This window comes from Tiliqua scincoides, chromosome 1 (genome assembly GCF_035046505.1).
Source record: "Tiliqua scincoides isolate rTilSci1 chromosome 1, rTilSci1.hap2, whole genome shotgun sequence".
Classification (NCBI taxonomy): Eukaryota; Metazoa; Chordata; class Lepidosauria; order Squamata; family Scincidae; genus Tiliqua; species Tiliqua scincoides.
The window spans coordinates 137,226,010-137,246,376 of NC_089821.1; the positions used below are offsets into that span (position 1 = coordinate 137,226,010).

Here is a 20,367-nt window from a genome sequence, read left to right on the forward strand (position 1 = left end):
TATTTCCATTTAAAAAGCACAGAGACTGGATAACAATAACACTGGTTTATCCTGCAGGGTTGTTTTCCACCACCATCACCCCCCCCCCCACACACACACAGATGCACAAATATGGGTATAATGTCACTGGACTTGCAAGGTTGTTGTAAAGCATTGTCTCTGAGTCTCAACCCTGTTGCCAACTTGCAGTATTGTAACCTTATTGCTAATCTGCTTGGACTATACTATATAGTTGTAAGGCACTCTCTCTCAGCCACAACTCCTCCCCCATCCCAGCAATGTGGGGATAATAACAGTGGACCACAATGGTATTTGTGTTGACATTTAAAATCAAAATCACATTTCTACGACCTTAGAGTCAAAGGTTTTGATGCCTGCTGACAGATTGCTCTTTTGCAAAGGGGATCAGTAGATGCTGCATTGAAAAGCTATGTCGGCACAATGTCTCTCTTTCTCTCTCTGCAAGCCACAGGGTGGCCATTTAAATCCTGCAGTGTATGTGTGTTTTAGAAGTTATCCGGATTTCAGAATGGCTGGATCTTTCGAGCATCATGTGATGAAAACACAGTGTTTTATTAATTTGGATATGTCAACCTCATAATGTCGAGGGAGCCACACACTTCCTGCTCAGCTCAGCTTTTTCTCCTTTTCCTGCACTTCTATGACCAAATGCCTTTACAGTCAGTTTCATACATCTGATGAAGGAAGCTAGGCTCTTGCCTATGCAAGGTCTTATCACAGAGAGAAATGCATAAGGCACTTCTTCCTTTTTTGAAACCAGCTGCTTATGCCCATCCTCTGAAAGCTCTCAGAGGAAATAATGGCTAGAATCAAACAGTCTTCTTCACAAACACTGAAGGGCTTTCCTTCCTTTATTAATGGAGGCCCCAAACCATACCTCATCATGCCATATTGCTGGTTGCTTTTCGATGGCTTCCATTTCAGTGTTTTGAACTGTACGTTAAAAACAAAAAATACCTGGAAAGGAGGGGCTTCATCCTGGAACACATCAGAATACAGTACTCTGTTATTGTGCTCTGTTTGTAAATTGAACTTCAGGGATTTCCTGCTTTGCTTGCTAGCAAAGACACTAGAGTTTTTGCAAGGTCTGTTGTGTATGGTTCATTCCCCCATCATTTAATTTACAAAAGTGTGGAGTCTTTCAAGGAACTGTGCTTTGGGTCTAGCAGCTCAAATTTTCACCAAGTTTATTTTAATTAGCAGATAGGGAAACTCCCGTCTAAGATGGCTGATAGAATCTGAGTTGCTAAACAGAAAGCAGCATTTCCTGAAAGACCTCTGCACCCTTGCCAACATGCTCCCAAAGGTATGCTTTCTAAGCAACTGTAAGTAGAATATTTGCCTGTGGTAATGTTCATTTTGCTAAATGTTCAAATGCTAACACTTCTAGAGCACACTTGCCTGCTCCCTCACTGTTCGAGTAAACACACCAAATGACACGTTACAAAGAATGCATGAGTTTGGTTCTTGTGTAGCAAAACACTCCTCCACTGCAGGAAGGGGAGCTTCAACTCTTAGCCTCTAATGTAGTTCTCTTCCTGATTGCGCACAACAGAACTGCAATCTCTTGACACTTCAAAACCCCTTCCATTGACTCTCAATGGAAGAGTCAAAGCTTCTCAGAAATTGTAACCAGGGTGCCTAGAACCACAGTAGCAACTGCATTACAACATAACCTAACATAACATCCAACATTTTGAAAAGCCTCCAGCTAGCAAATGTGTTTTCCCTCCACTGTCAAGTTACTTAAGCTCAGTGTTGGGAACCTGAGAATCCATTAAAATCACTAAAGGGTGACTTGGAGACTCGGAAAGTGCCCCCGTTAGAACTCTTGTTCAAGTTGAGTTGAGCTGTGAGGGGCGGTGACTCAGTAACTCAACTCGAGTCAAACCATGCTGGGTTTTTCCATCCCTGCTTAAGCCTTCTAAAAATTATGGCTTTGCTCAAGTACAAGGCACTCATGAAAAATGTCATTGCGTGTAAAGTTGCAACTATTTCTAATCTTAACTGCACACAAACTGTGTCACAGATGGGTGTATCAGATTTGAACATTATTGACGACTTGGCAGCCTGTGTTTCTATTTATTTCCAAAGAATGACTGCTACCAAGCCAAAGATCTTGCTTTTCAGCATCTGTTTGTGTAAGTACTGCTTAAATAATGGACTTTTCACATTATTTAATGTACACATTTCAATGATATAATGTTGGGTCAGTACATAGGTAACATGTGACCATTCAAGTACATTAGAATTCAGACAATCTCAGTTACCTTTTTCAAAAGTCTATTTGAGCCCTTGTGATTTCAGGCCCTTGTGATTTTGAGCCCTTTAGTTTACAGTGGCATGCCCCTGCAACACTGGATGTCAAAGGGCAAATTGAAAACGATAAAAATGTCCACTTCTGAAAAAGGTGGCGTAATTGAAATTGCATTGCCTGTTAGGCTAATTTGGACTGAAATAACATCACAAAAGTCCTCAGATTCTACCTTCCAGTACCCTTTCCGAGCTATAAACGGTCTTCCAGGAAAAAGGGGTTGAAATGACAATTCTGAACTAGCTATATTTACCAAAACAGGGCTCCCAGTTTTACAGGGGGCCCCCCCCTGTTATAAGCCTTCCTGTTATATATTTCTAAAGGTTAAGTCTTCAATGTTTTAAGGAACAAGACATTAACGTTCCCTACATTTATGTTTTTGCCTTGTGTGGGCTCTTTTTAAGGGACAGTGCACATTTTGCCATAGCTGTGTCTGTGGGTTTGTCCCCTCTCCCCCCAAGCTTTCAAAGAGACATCATTATAGAACAGAGAATCCTTGATTTATCCAACTAATGACACATTTCTATACTTGAAGAACACAAGCATAGTGACCACTGTGCCCGCTTAGGGTGTCACAAAAGCACTATAAAGCACTCTGCAAATCCTGCAAATAAGTAGTGCTGGCGGAAAGGCCTGTGCATCCTGCTGGTGCTGGATCCAAAAGGAGCACCTGACACAGCAGGAAATCTCTCACTGGGCATCATAGGGGCTGGAGGAGGGAAGGGGGAGGGTGGAACGATGGCAGGAGGGAATGTAACAGGGCAGGGGGAGGGCAGGGAGGGAGTGGATGAGACTGAGGAGGAGCAGGATCAGTGGTGCTGGTGCATGTTGAATCTGAATTCTCCTCCAGAGCTTGGAAGCCCAACGTGGGGCTTCTTGAACTTGCCCCAGCCATTTGCAGGTCTGAGTAGCCCCATTGTGCAGGCTGGAGTGTTACCCAGGGGTAAGGGGACAGATGTCCCCTTACCTCAAGGAAATTTCTAGCCTGCTACTTCCTAGCACTGGATATAGTGTGGGCTGAGCTGTCCTGCTACACCAGCACTGGTAAGGATTGGGCTGTAATTGCAGAAGAAGGGGTGTCTGTGAATGCCTAAAGTCCATTAAATCTGAATGAATTGAGGTCAGTGGAGATATGCATGCACAAAATGTATATGATTCATTTTTAGTGGAGCAAGAAAACATTGTTTCAGTTAAATTGAGGGCCTTTAAATAGATGGTTCACTGTACTAGTTCACCATGCATGTTGGGGGAAGAGTGCCAAACAAATCTAACAAAAGAACCCTTGACTTCTGAAGGGCGGACTTCCCTCAAATGAGGAGGCTAGTTAGGAAGAAGTTGAAAGGGAAGGTAAAGAGGATCCAATCTCTCCAGAGTGCGTGGAAGCTGTTAACAGTAATAGAAGCCCAGCAGAAGTGTATACCGCAAAGGAAGAAGGGCTCCACTAAGTACAGGAGGGTGCCCTCATGGCTAACAAGCCAAGTTAGAGAGGCTGTAAAGGGCAAGGAAGCTTCCTTCCGTAAATGGAAGTCTTGCCCTAATGAAGAGAATAAAAAGGAACATAAACAGTGGCAAAAGAAATGTAAGAAGGTAATATGGGAGGCCAAGAGAGACTATGAGGAACGCATGGCCAGCAACATTAAGGGGAATAATAAAAGCTTCTTCAAATACGTTAAAAACAAGAAACCCGCCAGGGAAGTGGTTGGCCCTCTGGATGGTGAGGTAGGGAAAGGGGAGATAAAAGGAGACTTAGAGATGGCAGAGAAATTATATGGGTTCTTTGCATCTGTCTTCACAACAGAAGACCTTGGGCAGATACCGCTGCCTGAACAGCCCCTCCTGACTAAGGAATTAAGTTGGATAGAGGTTAAAAGAGAAGATGTTTCAGACCTAACTGACAAATTAAAGATCAATAAGTCACTGGGCCTCGATGGCACCCACCCAAGAGTTATTAAGGAACCGAAGAATGAAGTTGCTGATCTCTTGACTAAAATATGCAACTTATCCCTTGAAACGGTCACGATACCAGAAGATTGGAGGATAGCAAATGTCACACCGATCTTTAAAAAGGGAATGAGAGGGGACCCGGGTAATTATAGGCCAGTCAGCCTAACATCTCTTCCAGGTAAGATGGTGGAATGCCTCATCAAAGATAAAATCTCAAAACATGTGGATGAACAAGACTTGCTGAGGGAGAATCAGCATGGCTTCTGTAAGGGTAAGTCTTGCCTCATGAACCTTTTAGAATTATTTGAAAAGGTCAACAGGCATGTAGATGCAGGAGAACCTGTGGACATTATATAACTGGACTTTCAGAAGTTCTACACAGTCCCTCACCAAAGGCTGCTGAGAAAACTCCACAGTCAGGGAATTAGAGGGCAGGTCCTCTCCTGGATTAGGAACTGGTTGAGGTCCAGGAAGCAGAGAGTGGGTGTCAATAGGCAATTTTCACAATAGAGAGAGGTGGAAAGCGGAGTGCCCCAAGGATCTGTCCTGGGACCGGTGCTTTTCAACCTATTTATAAATGACCTGGAGGAAGGGATAAGCAGCGAAGTGGCCAAGTTTGCAGATGACACCAAACTTTTCAGAGTAGTGAAGACCAGAAGAGATTGTGAAGAGCTCCAGAAGGATCTCTTCAAACTGGGAGACTGGGCAGCAAAATGGCAGATGCATTTCAATGTAAGTAAGTGTAAAGCCATGCATATTGGGGCAAAGAACCAAAACTTCGCATATGGGCTAATGGGTTCTGAGCTGTCTGAGACAGATCAGGAGAAGGATCTTGGAGTGGTGGTGGACAGGTCGATGAAAGTGTTGACCCAATGTGCAGCGGCAGTGAAGAGGGCTAATTCCATGCTTGGGATCATTAGGAAAGGCATTGAGAATAAGACAGCTAATATTGTAATACCATTGTACAAATCGATGGTAAGGCCACACCTGTAGTATTGCTTCCAGTTCTGGTCGCCACATCTCAAAAAGGATATAGTGGAAATGGAAAAGGTGCAAGAGAGAGCAACAAAAATGATTACCTGGCTGGGGCACCTTCCCTATGAGGAAAGGCTACAGCATTTGGGCCTCTTCAGTCTAGAAAAGAGGCGCCTGAGGGGGGACATGATAGAGACATACAAAATCATGCAGGGGATAGACAGAGTGGAGAGAGAGATGCTCTTTTCCCTCTTGCATAACCCCAGAACCAGGGGACATCCATGAAAGCTAAGTGTTTGGAGAGTTAGGACAGACAGAAGAAAATATTTCTTTACCCAGCGTGTAATTAGTCTGTGGAACTCTTTGCCCCAGGAATTAGTGATGGCATCTTGCCTGGATGCCTTTAAGAGAGGATTGGACAAATTTCTGGAGGAAAAGTTCATTATGGGTTACAAATCATAGTAGGTATGTGCAAGCTCTTGGTTTTAGAGGCAGGCTACCTCTGATTGCCAGAAGCAGGGGAGGGTACCGGGACGCAGGTTGTGTCTGTTGTCTTGTGTGCTCCCTGGGGAATTTGGTGGGCCACTGTGAGATTGTTGGGGCTATGTGACGAGCAAAGCCTGCAGAGGAAGAAGAAGGCTGGCACCTGAAGCGACCCAAGATAGCGAAGCAATGGAATGAAAACACGAGCCAGGCAGAAGTCCACCACCAAGCTGCATTTACATATATACAAGCAGCAGCCAGTCTCACAGCAGCGAAGCAGCAATCACAGATCTTCGTAAATCCAACAGATTCATGCTCTTCCAAAACTCCTCACAACGACCCACGAGGTAGGCTCTGGCAGCCTCCCTCTTATACTTCCTCTGACCATCAGGTAAGGGATGACCTCATCCCCATTACCTCATCCTCTCGTGACTGCATTACCTCATCCTCCCAGGATGCTCTGGCCCCTTTCCCATATACTTATATTGGGGCTGCAAAGTCACTGTGACTCAGCACATTTACCCAGTCACTATTGGTCACTCCAGGGTCACATGGTGGCCTTACTGTAGCCTTGGGCTTACATCTAGATACAGGTCCCAGGCTTTCAGGCCATGCCATGCTCAGGCAGCAAATTTCCTCAGGCTGTGCCTCAATACCCTGACAGATACAGGAAGCTGGACTCAGTGGGCCTTTGGCCTGATCCAGCAGGGCTCTTATGTTTTTATGTACTAGTTACGTATGCTGAATAGGCCTAAGTGAATCTGCTGTTCTATTGTATAGTTTTGAATCCTGTGTTGCTACTCAGTAGAGTGGCAAGTTATGAACTCAGTCTGCATGTGTATGTCCTTGGATTGCCTGTAAGATTTACAACAAATGTCTTACAATTGGCTATGAATATGGAATCTAAGATCCTTAAGTGGCACAGAACTGTAAGTACTGTACCTTGAATTTCTGAGAGGTGGTAGGCTGTATTGGACAAATAAAAACAGGTGTGGAAGACTGGTCTGCATGCATTGAAAAGCTGGAGCAGGATCATGAAATTAGTGAGATTCCTCCAGAAAAAAACATGTCGTTGTGTAAATAAAAGTTCTGAGGCAAATAAATGAAGCTTGAGAATGAATGACTGATTCAGCGGTTCCCAAACGTACTGTGGTCATGGTGCCCTAGTGTGATTCAAGATAGCGATGCCCAGGAAAGCTGGTAAGAAGAGGCCGCTAAGGACATCTCATGGCACCCCTGTGAGTTTGCCATGGTCCCAAAGGCACCATGGCGCACAGTTTTGGAACCACTGGGCTAATTGTATAATATAAATATTCCCTAATTTTTGAAATAAAGTCAGTGAGGGTCTGTAGATGGTGGCTTGCAGACTGGCACCAGTCCACAGATTACCATTTTGAGTAGCACTACTATTGGAGACATTGTTCAACTAAGGCAGGAAACTGCTAACCAGAATGCATCACTCCCATTGGTTGCAGTAGCTGTCAGTCACACCAAGGACAAAGAACATTATAGAAAAGCTGTGTTTTGGAAGGTATTACTGTGTCTATATTTTGTTCTGAAGTGTTCAAACCAGGACAACGAATAACAAAATCCGCACAGCAGTTGATAAGTTTATCTCACTTTTTTTGCAAATGACTTTTGAAAATACTTTCTGATTACACCAAGAATTTAATTTCTGGTCAGTTTTTAAACATTTTTGGGAAGTTCATATTAATACTGAATTTCCATCCACTACTGCTGTGAACAGCTATCTTGAGATCAGTCTTGTGATTGTAATTTGGTTTTGACATTCACAGGTGGCTTTGCATTCCTTTTTCATCCAGCTAAGTTCACAATTGAACAGATTCAGCAGAACTGTGTAGTCCCGTTTCTTATCCTTATAGATTGGCTGAAAGGAATCAAACAAAAGGAAGTTAGATGCAAAAGACAGAAAGCATCCCATTGTTTGAACTATTGCTCTGCTACCTCAGTCACGCATAATGCATTCTTTTAGTCTTGCCCACTGTCAGAGACATTTATCTTTCTTGAGCCCAAACCATTCTTGGCTGCATTCTGCCCTGGACGACGGGGACCTTGCCACAGTGGTGTTGCTAGGGGTCTGCAGGGTGGGAGGCGTGGACCGCACAGGGCAACGCGTGTATATCATGGGGGTTACACAGTGAGCTCTCCCAATGGGTGACACACACCCTAGTGACGCCTCTGCCTTGCCACCACTGTCTTTGTCTTGGGAGACCTATCAGACGTACTTTTGCAGCATACTTCATTGAGAACTATCTCTGGAAAACATTCAGGAATTTAGAGCTGGTGCAGAATGCTGTGGCCTATTTATTATATACTGCAGGGTCTGTTGTGCTCTGATCTTGGGCTCCACCAGATGCTTCTGGCCTCAGATTAGGTGCCGCTTGTTGTCTATAGACGCCTACTGTGCTGTTTCCCACAGTGATAGGTCCCTGATAGGTAAGATCCTCTTGGGACCTTGCTTTGGGTTTTGCCTCCACAGGATGTCCATTCTGCAAATGCCAAAGTATGGCTTTTTTTGGTGATGGCACCTAAATGGTGGTCTTCATCCCTCAGGAATGTCCTCAGGGCTAGATCATGTACAGGGAAAGGAACTTCAGATGAGATTCTGGAATGAGTTACTACAGCTATTGCTGATCGTTCAGAAGAAGGTTAATATTATCCAGCAGACTAGTCTTATGATATCATTAGTAACTTACTGCAGAGCTTTTCCTCACAGCGATTAGGGCAATCGTCACATGATGGGCCATTTTTGTAGGGTATTGGTATTAGTTTCTTTATGTTGCCTCTGAAATCACCAAGCAATGACATAGATTTTAATCATTATATTTCTTAATAGTCATATAAGACCACAGACTTTGGAAACCCACATGCCTTGATGGTTTTGAAGAGTTCAGTTAACCTGTTAAGGATTGACTGCACAACCCTTAGCCTCTGTAGTGCTGGTGCAGCAACCAGTGTGCCAGCATATGGTGTCACAAAAACACCATAAAGTGCTTTGTGGCATCCTGCAAGTAAGCTGTGCCTGCACTGTCCTGATGGCACTGGATCCAAAGGAGCACCCAATGGAGCAGGTAAGCTCAGGGGAGGGGAGAGGATGGGAAAGGAGAGGAGGTATAAGGAGGCCAAGAGGATGGGGAGGGGGGTAGATCAGGCTCAGGAGGGACACAGGATCAGTGGCAACAGCTTGGATTTGAAAGCCTGAAATGAGGCTTCTCAGACTTGTGCCACCAATTTTACTGGTGCAGATCTGAGTAGTCCCACTGCTCAGGCTAGGCTTTACCCAGGGTAAGGGGACAAATCTCCTCTCCAGTCAGCTCATTCCCAGTACTGGATACAGTGTTGGCTGTGTGGACCTGGTAACTTAAGTTGGTAACACACACTTGCAGAAACGACTTCTCAAGTGTATAAATTGGCACACTTCCCATATTGCATTGATTCAGGTGACAGAATTCTGGATTCTGCTACCAGATTACAGGTGGAGTTTATATACCTAAAATTAGTATATTAAAAGAAAGTGGTTTAGTAAAATCAGTTTCTGTGTTCTAGAAATCCAACATAAAATTGGTATTCCCTTCCCAAAAGAGATGCTCATCCATTTGTCAGAATTGCAGGATTTTTTCAGTATTTGCAGATGAACTTTTTTACAATTCCACCATTGTTCTCCCAACATAGGTTGTGTCATCAGCAGCACTGCAATATTCAATTGTCTAATCACTTGGTACAAATTTCTACATGACAGAGCATGTGGCTCTGTGTTAGAGACTTAGAGCCCAATTCTGAACTGCCTTGCGTGGGGCTGTTGGGGTGCCAAAATGGGTGCCACAGCATCCTAAGTGTGCTGGGCAGCTGCCAGCGGCTCCTCAGGGAAAGGGGCATTCGTCTCCTTCCCCCAGGTAAAGAAAGTAGCCCTGCAACGGGGCTGTTCAACTCTGTGGCAGCTATTTAGCCGATGCAAAGATGTCTCATGTTGGGCCATGAGGCCCAACATAGGGCTCTGGATCTGGCGGAGCAGAGCTCTGCCGGTTCCACTCCTCTCCTGCCGTGGTCCCGCCCCTGTCATGTCTTCTCCATGCCCTCCACCTCCCCCTACCCCAGAATGCCTCCTCCCACGCCCCCACTTATCTCTCTGCTGCCTGGTACTTTGCATTGAGTGCCTGGCATCTGTTTGCCAGCCTCTGACCGGTGCTGGCACAGTGTTAATGGTCACAGCTGCCTTATGGATTGGGCCCTTAAGTAACTTTTATTGCAGATCCATGAAATGGCTTTTATGTGCATCACTGCTATTTTAATAAATACTGTAGCCTTTTTTAAATTTCTTTGCTCAGATTTGTATTTAATAAAGCTTGTTTACACTGTAATTGTGAAATACCCCTGTTGGCCCAGACCAAATGCGCAACCATCCTGTGGGAAAACTCGTCAGTGAGTCACATCCACATGGGATTTGCAACCACATGTGAACTGTATTCTAGGGCTTTCTTCATGGGAAAAGTTCCACCAATCCCTCTTCTCATGTTGCCAGTCATCCTCCAGCAAACTTCCTGTGTCTGCATGTATCTCAGCTGCACTTGTCAGTCAAAAGGGGTGGGAACATCCCCCTGAAAGTTTGTCTGTCTGAGGGCGGTAAATGCCCTGCTCGTGCCAGTGACAGCAGGATTCTATTTATTTTCTGTGCCAGCATGAACAGTGGGCATGTGGTTGTTTCCCAGTGTGGTCAGCAAGGACAGTCACGCATGCAGCAACTCTTCACATCCCCATTTAGAAAGGCAGAGAAGCCTAAAGAACAGAGCTCAAGGTCTGATTGGAGTGTGATTAAAGCCTCTTAAACTGTCTGCAAGCACTAACAATGGCAGGTAGCAGGCAGTCAACCAGGTAATTTCATGTAATCAAAGGGATATAATGTTTTGTGTTGACATGTTACTTTTATTGCAGATCCATAAAATGGCTTTCATGCACTTCATTGATATTTTAGTGAATAATGTAGCCTGTTTTATATTTCTTTGCTCAGATTTGTATTTAATATAGCCCACTTTTGGTGGTATTTTGCAAATGCCACTTTAAACTGCTCCTACCCACAAGAAATGCTCACTTTCATGGTGGTTTTTGAATGTTTGGTCTAGGCCTCAGAATAGCTCCACCCAGGATAAAAGTCACCCATTTCTGTAACTGTAAGAATTAAAATTGCCTTTGAAATGTGCCCAGAATAATTTTTATTTTTAATTTTTTTTGTCTCAGAATAAAAAAGTATAAAATGGTAGAAAAGAAAATAACTTTTTTCCCCGGCACTAATACTTACGCAGGGCAGGTATGGCAGACATAGAAAAATTTATATTCGTTATCCTTGCAGTGAACAACTGCACATCCAATCTCATGTGTATTATACCAAATGAGCTGTGTACATATGAAGAAGAAAAACCTGTTAAAAGCCTTAAAGCATGCACAGAAATGCTGGTTTGCACCTAAGCAGCTCTTGAGATTCAAACCCAGGTACAATACAAAGCTTTAAAAATCCAGGATATCAGAAGGTGGATTAAATTGCATTGGAAGAGCAGATATTCTGTACATCATTTCCACAGTGCTATTATTTCTGTTTCTAAAATATATTGCATACTAATAAGGCAAGGCCAAAGGGAGAAGCCAAACTTAGGCCAGAAGGAAATAAAATGTATTTTGCTCAGAAGCAGCCTTCTGCTCAAGCAGGCCCAGAGAAGCAACTTTGCTCTCTTTCTTTCTGAGAGGGTCTGTTTGTGCAACAGGCCACTGTAAGCAACTTAATGCTAAATGTTTACTCATGTTTACTAATGCTGAAACTAATCATTTATGCAAATGCTTATTCATGCAATGTTATGGGCAAATTAGTTAGGTTTATCCCATAAGACAAACAGCAGGATACATTTCTGCCTTCTCTCTGTTTGAGACAGTTGGAAGTAGGCAAAAGGTACAGCTATATATCATTCCAATTAAAATGCTATTTGACAGCTAGCAAATAATTAGAGAGGACCCCAGCTAAAGGAATATCCAGTTTTAAGGAATGTCCAGGCAAATTGCCAAAGGACCTGATAAGTCAAGATGAGTGGCTAATTAGCAAAAGTTGTATTTTGTACAGTTTTAATTGTATGCAATAGGAAAAGCTAAGGTGAATGTTAGAATGTGATTCAACAAGATTCCCTTTTTAGCCAAATAAACAAATAAAGTACACAATAATGCTTAAGAACATATCAAATGCTAGAAGCTTGAGTGTTTTAAGCATTTCACAAATAAACAAAGGCAAATTTAGGGGTATGCTCAGAGGACAGAGAGTGGAAGCTGGTCAGGCGGTCCTGAAGGGTGTTGCTCTTGGCAGCCTGCCAGAATGATGAGTTCAGAATGATCCAGTTGTCAAGAAGTTAATTGAATTGATAAATGGAGCCAGGCTGAACAGAGAACACCCTCCCAAAAGCTTGGAAGTCAAACTGGACAAAAGGAGCAATTTGGACATAATTAAACCAGGAAAATAGCTTTAATAATGACTAAAGCTATTTTTAAAGTACAAGTATGGTATTTTAAGTGAATTTAACTGAAACATAACTCATAAGGAGATTTGAAAATAATGAGAAGTCAAGATTCACCTGGCCAGGAAATGAGATAATTTAAAGAACTTATCTCTTAGTACCACGAAAGAGACATAACTCAAATCATTTTAAGAAAGTTTGAGCTAAGCAGCCATTAATCTAGTCTCACTAATGAGGACACTTGTAAATCAAGTCCAGCTAACTAACATTGTGTCTCTAAGATAAGAGAAACACCTGCATAATGAGTAATAAATTGTCTATGAAGTTGTCTAATTGGCCAACATTCTTGAAAGTCCACTGGTCAGCAAAACATTAATGAAGCTCCTAAAAGCTGACAGAAAAAGTTAAGTTTAATTAAAATAAATAGGAAAAGAGTTCTAAAAAGAGAAATCTTTATTTAAAAGTTAGTTTCCCTGTACAGAATAAATATATGTTTACTACTATACCTTGCTAACATCTCCTAAAGTACACATATAAGAGAAAACTTAGTTTAAACAATGCTGGCACACAGCCCTATGAAGCCTGGTACTAAGAATGTTAAAGAAATGGTCAAGGTCAGGCCAATGGAAGAATAAGCAGAGACAGGCAAAGAGAGTAATAATTGGGTGAACAGTGCCGCCTCTGGACATGTTTATGCAAATTTCTATTTTTCTTATTGGTCAGCTCAACCTAGCCAACCAAATGTCTGTAAAACGAGCTAATTAATTTCTAGCAAATGAGAGTGTGAGATTTAGAGACAAAGAAGTCAAATTACTATTTAAACAATGTACACCTATGGGAAGTTTGCTTTTTCTTTGGGACACTGAGAGACCACAGCTCTCTGTGTTCCCCATTTTGAACCACCAAGAGAAGCCCATTGCTGGCAATGAATAAAGCTTGAAGATAACCACAATTTCAGTCTGCTGAGTTTGTTTTGAACCCTAAAGACACCGTGCAACACTACATGACAGAAGTTAATAGGGTTTCAGTTCATACCTGCGTATAGCCATAAACGTCTTTCTTTGAGTCTATTGCCCCAACACCATACTTGAAATTGGACCTTTTAGCAACCCATACGTCAATTATATTAGACCAGGAGATGGCATTAATTGATTGCAGTCTAGTTTCACCACATACGGTTCCTATAATAAGAAGAAATATGGTTGTGTCCTCATATTCAAAATAGACATAGTGTAGCTGTTTGTCAGTGTGGGAGGCAACGTGGCTTGAGTAGTGTGTTCTTGAAAGACAGAACTTCTTTGTTTATTGTAAAAAAAAAAAAAAGGCCTTGGGGTTTTAGAGAAAGCCTGCTCATGTAAACCACCTTGAATAAAGTCAGAGGAGCAATCCAATGATCAAGAAAGGCAGTATATAAATACTAGTATTATTATTAAAATACCAGTATTATATTCAAAATACAGATAGTGCAGCTTTGTTAAGTTGAATTGCAAAATTTGATCTACAAATTTGCACCAGTATGGACATTAGACCATAGCCACAAACAATTATATAGTAACTAAGTAGGTTTCAGTGAAGGCCATATGTTTGGTTAATGCAAAATGTAATTTTAATAAAATGAAAGCAAGTGCCAAGGACCCAGGTGCTTTGCATCTCCTCTTCTGCCTTTGCACATGTTGGCCAGAATACTCTGCACTGGAAACTTGTTTCTTTCTCACTGAGTGTGATGTCCCCCTGGGTGGTCCTGCATAGCAAGGGAAGAGCCTGTGGCGTGCATGAGGTACCTGGGGGGATGGAGGCTGCTTGCTTGCTTGACAGGAGACAATTTATCTGGGTAAGAGTTTGGACATTCATCCAACCCCTTGTTGTGACCCAAGGGGCCCAGCTCAGAGTCCTGGGTTCAGCACAAGTTCTGCTGGTGGTAGGTAGCACAGCCTATGTAGGGCTGGGATATTCTTGGCAGGACACTTGCCACTGGTTGGAAGCCTTCCTGCAGGCTATGTCAAGGGTCTGGCTGCTGACCCCAACTGGCGAAGCTTCCCCTCAGTCCTGCTCTTCCCTCCTGGCAGGACAGGTAGAACAGGGGTACCACCCCAGGCTCCAGGGACCCTTCTTCCTACCCTGACGGACCCTGAGCCAGTCCTCCTTTCCCTTTCCCCCTGGGGCAGAACCCTTGAGGGCAGATCCTACCCCTCCAAGGTAAGGGACAGGGGAGAGGCAGGCAGTGGGATCGCCGAAGCTTCCCTTGGCCATCCTCCAAGAACCCGGACCCATTCTCTCCTTGGTGGCAGGGCTCCTTATGAGCCCAATGGACAGGCTCCTGGGCTCGCACCTTCCGTTCTTGGGGCAGAAGCCCAGGAGCCCAGTTGTCCCCAGCCATTGGCAAGAGGAGACACGTTTCAGCTCCGCATCCACTCCCTGACCCGAGGACCTGCCCTAGGGGCATGCACAGAGGGCTGTGACGCAGTCCTGGGTAGGTGGGGCTTATCAGCCCACTGGCCCCCCAGCGATTCCTGTGGCCGGCGATCCTTGCAGCCAATGCGCTGCAGCACTTTTGCTGGCCAAACAGGGGTCTGGGCTTTCTCCTGCTGCTGGGCAGGGGCCTGGGCCACACTAAATAAGATCCAGACTACAGCATGTCAGTGTCCCAAATAGTTTTTTTTAAAAAGGAAAAGAAAAGCAGCATCTGGACGCTGCCAGTTTGAGCAAATCAATCGAACAGGGCTTGTGGATCTGTTCCTCTGTCCCCTTGGACCCTGCTACTCCCCGCTTAAGCCATTTCTGCCCAACAGAAATGCAACAGGGATCAAATGTGTGGGACGGGCAGAAATGGGTAAAACTGCTCCTGCTGAAACTGCTTTTCTACCCAGTTGCTGGATAATTTACAAAACAGTCCTTAGGCTGCAGTCCACTTCCTTGGGAGGAAATTCCACTGAATCTGAACAGGACTTACTGTTCAGGACTGAATCTGAACAGGACTTAGACATGCCAAGGATTGAACTGCTAGAGTGAAAAGTCTATGCATGTCTACCAGATAGTAGCCCCACTGAATCAATGAACTTCTCCCAGATGTGTGTAAAGGATTACAGACTTGGGCCCCAATGGGCCCCTGCCAAAGAGGTTTAACTAGGTCATTTGACACCCACGGCCCATAAATTTTTAACACCCCCTTCTATATGACAAAATTATTTTCACATAATGCTGAAGGCTTAACATTTAAACAGAGATCCAGTCATTTCCTCATCTCCTCATCTTTTACTTTTTAAATTTTTTTTTGTTGAGCTCCAATGGGTCAATTCCTTTTCATGATGGAATGGGCACCTTTGGCCACCCCACCACAAATTTCCTCACTGTATTAATTATTACCAGCCACCCTAGAACAGAAATCCAAACCAGTTCTTACCAACTCCACATGCCTCCAGTTCCACAGTCTCTGATCAGAATATAGCCGAGCAGTATCACCTGATACTGTCCACAGCTTGAACCAGATGCTGCTGGTTCAAGGAAGTGCCCCCCTGTGGTTGCTCCCCTGTATGTCGTACTCTGTGACACACAGCCTGTGCACCTGCTGGTTCAATGCAGCCATGATGGTTAACAACCACTGATAGACACAGAGCTACAGTCCACTGTGACTGTTGGGAATCCACTTTCACATTCATCTAAGCAAGTGATCATTGCTATATTGCATAGCAGCAAATTCCTAACATTATTTATGATTTGTGTGAAAGGAAGTCCTTTCTCATGTCCCCATTCCCACCACAATTCATAATTCACTTGGGCCCCAATCCGATCCACATTTTCCTGGGAGTAAGCCATATTGACTATAATGGGATTTACTTCTGAGTAGACATAGGATTGGGCTCTTAATTACCCCCCTATAATAATCCTTCTGCCTATTATCCTCCTGCTCCTCTCCCTCCTTCCAACATGCACACCAGCAACAAAAACACCTTATTATTGGGGGGGGGGGGTAGTTCTTGACATAAGATTTGACTATAAAGAAATCTATAAATTTGATCAAGGATAAAGACTTCGCACAGACTATTTCAGCGTTTTTGCAAAATAGTTTCTTAGGCAGCTTTTCAGCTGTTAGTTGGCAACCTTCAGTCTCAAAAGACTATGGCATAAGTCTGCAGCACCCGATATTCCCAGGTGGTCTCCCATCCAAGTACTAACCAGGCCTGACCCTGCTTAGCTTCCGAGATCAGACAAGACATGTGTAGGGTAACAGTTGCTAGCTTTTCAGCACCCCATAGGAAAGGTGCCCCATATGTTAGTAGCAAGCAATGTGAAGGACAAAATTCATACCCAGAGCTGCCTAAGTTCTGCAGCTACTGAACAGACCTGAGGAATACAGCAGCTGCCACAAACTACAGAGAGAGAGAGAGAGAGAGATAGCGCGCGCGCGCGAGAGAGAGAGCTTATTCTTCAGAGAAGACCAAGAGGAAAAAATAAGACCCCATAAACTTATTCCCAGCTAGACATACACACAAAACTCTCCATCAATACAATCCTCCTCTTGTGCTGAACTGGGACATCAGTCTAATAAGGGAAGTAGCCTTGGGTCTCATCAGACACACGCTACCTATTTTGGTGGGGATGAGGAGGATTCTGAAGGAGGGGATAAAATTGGGTGTTCATCATTGCTACTGAATCTGCCCCCTCCCCACCTACAGTCTGTTCACCAAGCTAGCTTACCTGCTTCAGGATAGGTTGCCAGCTGCAGCAGTGAGCAGCCACCACCATTTGCAGGCAGTGTGGCAGTAGCTGCTGGCAGTGTGCTTTATGTTCTGCTGTATGGCCTGTTACAACAGCAGAATTCCGTTCTGCTGTCATAACTTGGCCAAGAGGATTGGGCCGTTTGGTGTCTCCAGTTCACTTACCATCCACGGTTCGCATCTTCTCAGGACTAGATACTGGATTACATTGCTTAGCCCATTGCCAAGCACTCTTAGCAGCTTTGTTGCTCCACGTCTTGGAAGAGAAAGGGGAAGAGAAAAGAAACATCACATTAGCTTTCCTCAGTGCAGGACAGACAATATGAGGTAAAGAAACTGATAACCAGGGTGGGGGGAAAATACTGAGAGAAGGGTCAAAGTTGGCTCTCCAAGGGCTGTTTCCATCATGGCTTTGACCTCCCTTATGGATTCCCACCACATTGTAACAGAAGCTGAAGTTTAGTGGTGGGATCTGGGGGGGGGGGGGAAGCCAGCAGCCTTAGCACCTGGCAGACCTGCTTTAAGCATCCTGCAAAAATGATAGAGTTTGAATGTATCCCACGTACAAAAGTAATTAAACCTAGAGTGCTGCTGGGCATTGCATTTAAAATAACAACAACAACAACAACAACAGGTATTTATATACCTCCTTTCTTGGTCTTTATTCAAGACTTTATTCAAGGCGGTTTACATAGGCAGGCTTTATTTAAATCCCTTATTAAATAGGAATTTTTACAATTTGAAAGAAGGTTCTTTCTTTCTTTCTTTCAAGAACCACTACATTCAGGTGTTTCATTCCGATCTGGCTTCACACTCTGGCCTCCATCCTCCCATGCTCAGAGCAGATGGAATTGCTCGGCTTCAGCTTGTCAGCTGTTTCAAGGTCACACGGTGCCGGTGGCCTCGAACTGGCAACCTTGTGGATGTTATCTTCAGGCAGACGGAGGCTCTACCCTCTAGACCAGACCTCCTGCCTAAAACCCAAAAGGACACAGAATTGGGATAGCCAAAGGCCCTCCTCCTGCCACGTGAGATGTGGTTGGCAGGATTGCTGGAGTGGGCTTTGACTGGGGCCATGACTAGGCTCTGAAATTTCCTGCCTTGGGAAATCCTGCTGGTCTCCTCCCTGATGACTTTGAATTTGTCTTTTAAAATATTATTTAGTGTTTGCCAGATATATTATTTGTTTTTTCTTGCTTTCACTGAGTTTATCTCTCTCTCTCTCTCTCTCTCTCTCTCTCTGTGTGTGTGCACGCATGTGTGTGTGAGAGAGAGAGGATATCTTTTTAAGTCATCTTGGGCATTTATCAAAAGATGGAAACAAATTTCTAGATCATGACAGATACAAAACAGCATGCACGGAACAGCTAAAAACAAAAAACAAACAAACAAAAAACCCCATCAGTTATCTGGTGGGGAAAGGAGATAGGAATCTAGGCTATCACTCAGTTTCCTTTCAGAGAAGTACACTACTAGGCATAAGAACATAAGAACATAAGAACAGCCCCACTGGATCAGGCCATTGGCCCATCTAGTCCAGCTTCCTGTATCTCACAGCGGCCCACCAAATGCCCCAGGGAGCACACCAGGCATTAGGATCTTAATTTTTTTATAACAGTTTTTAAGGCGCAAATGGGATTAGAGAGGTGGACTACATCTGCAACAAGTACGTATGGGGCTGGATCAAACTCTTGAACTGTTTGGTTCAAAAGGGGGTGCTGTGGAGCAAAACTTATTTAATTGTATGGCAAAATGCAGCATCGTTATATAAAATTCACTATATACAATTATATATATAAAATAAACTACAAGCAATAAATTATTAAAACACAGTGGATAAAATCATAAATAAAATTACATTATATGTTATATATGAGTAGTTACTAAGTGACTAGACCTATGGCCGAATATCTAAGAGCCCAATCCTATGCATGTCTACTCAGAAGTAAGTCCCACTGTAGTCAATGGGGCTTACTCCCAGGAAAGTGTGGAAAGGATTGCAGCCTTAGGGCCCAATCCTATCCAATTTTCCAGTGCCGGTGCAACCATGCAAATGGGGTGCACACTGCATCCTATGGTGGGGAGGCAGTCACAGAGGCCTCCTCAAGGTTTGAAAATATTTGTTCCCTTATCTCAGGGCTGCATTGTGGCTCCACAGGTGCTGGAAATTTGGACAGGATTGGGCCCTTAATCATTTAAACATTGGACAGCAGTACCCTCAAGTTGATGTAGCTCCTGCAGGGAGCTGGAATACTTTCTAAGGGAGCATTCCATTGCAACGTGATGTAAAGTTGGCGGAACATTCCCACAGTCACAATTAGGATTATCAGCCAACCTCCATTTGTATTTCCAATATTGGCTCCTGTCATGGTTAGTACAAATCCGGTTAAGCGTGGTCCAGTTCCTCCTCAGAAGATCAAAGCCATAGGGATATTGTGCTGGATCAGGCACTAGATTAAACAGATCTGGGTTGGAAGTTGCCCACACCTGATGCCATGCTGTCTCAATATCAAAACCTTCTCTGACTAACTAAATTTCCACGACAGATTCTGGGATTTAAGTCTGAATATTTGATCATGACAATCATCATGTATAGGTAATAGTCAGTTTCCCTCGCTTTTCTGCCACTCCCTTTTTAAGGCTAGCTGTCCTCTAAGATGAGGAGGTGGTATATTAGATAATACTGATAGCCAGTCAGAGGGTGTTGATTTGATGGTTCCTGATATTAACCTCCTAGTGTGATTAAGTTGGACACCCACTACTTTCGTATGGGCACTGTTTAGCCATACAGGGCTACAGTACTCAGCCACTGAATATACTAGGGCAAGAGTTGATGTCCTAAGAACGGAGGTACTTGCTCCCTACCTGGTACTGGAAAGCTTATATAAGATATTGTTCCTAGTTTTTATTTTGTTCATAGATTTCCTTAGATGTTCCTTATAAGTTAAAGACCAAATTAAGTGATCAAGAGTCACTCCTAAGTATTTTGGATTATGGTTAAACTTTTCTATTATTTAAATGAAAGCAAGTAACTTCAGTTTTACTAAAGTTGGAGGTTTTAGCCTCCAGATCTCAAAAAGTTTATCCATTTCCTTTAAATTATTTTCAAGGGGTTTTTTTTTTTTTTCAGAGGTGTCAAAATCTTCAGATAGTTTAGTTAGCACAATGTAATCAGCATATATAAACTTTTTTTTGCAGCAGTGCCTGGTAAATCTGATATATAAATATTAAAAAGAAGTGGGACCAAAACAGAACCTTGTGGCAAACTATCATTTACCCTGTACTTCCAACTGATTTGACCATCTTGATGTACTTCAATATACCTATTTGAAAGCCATGTTAAGTAAAGTAACCATTTTCTTACAAGGCACATATGTAAATATTTTTAAATCATCCCTTCTCTCCA

At 43.5% G+C, this 20,367-nt stretch overlaps 1 protein-coding gene across 1 annotated transcript; it reads right to left on the bottom strand.

Annotated features, from left to right (window-relative positions):
• Positions 1 to 7,614: 7,614 nt before the first annotated feature.
• LOC136645866 (serotriflin-like) lies at positions 7,615 to 19,330 on the bottom strand. The gene is made up of 6 exons (XM_066622299.1): positions 19,178 to 19,330; positions 17,127 to 17,217; positions 13,282 to 13,427; positions 11,052 to 11,146; positions 8,455 to 8,543; positions 7,615 to 7,625 (listed from the first exon to the last, which is right to left on the bottom strand). Exons 1-6 carry the CDS (start codon positions 19,328 to 19,330, stop codon positions 7,615 to 7,617), a joined length of 585 nt encoding a protein of 194 aa, XP_066478396.1.
• Positions 19,331 to 20,367: the final 1,037 nt, after the last annotated feature.

Bases quoted from the DNA above. Each gene is read 5' to 3' on its own strand.
- LOC136645866 (XM_066622299.1), bottom strand. From the start codon at position 19,330: ATGACAGGAGCCAATATTGGAAATACAAATGGAGGTTGGCTGATAATC. The intron at 13,428-17,126 runs GTAAGTGAACTG...TTCTTATTATAG, and splicing joins GAAGATGCGAACCGTGGATG to GAACCGTATGTGGTGAAACT. The intron at 8,544-11,051 runs GTAAGTATTAGT...TGGTGATTTCAG, and splicing joins GTCTGCCATACCTGCCCTGC to AGGCAACATAAAGAAACTAA.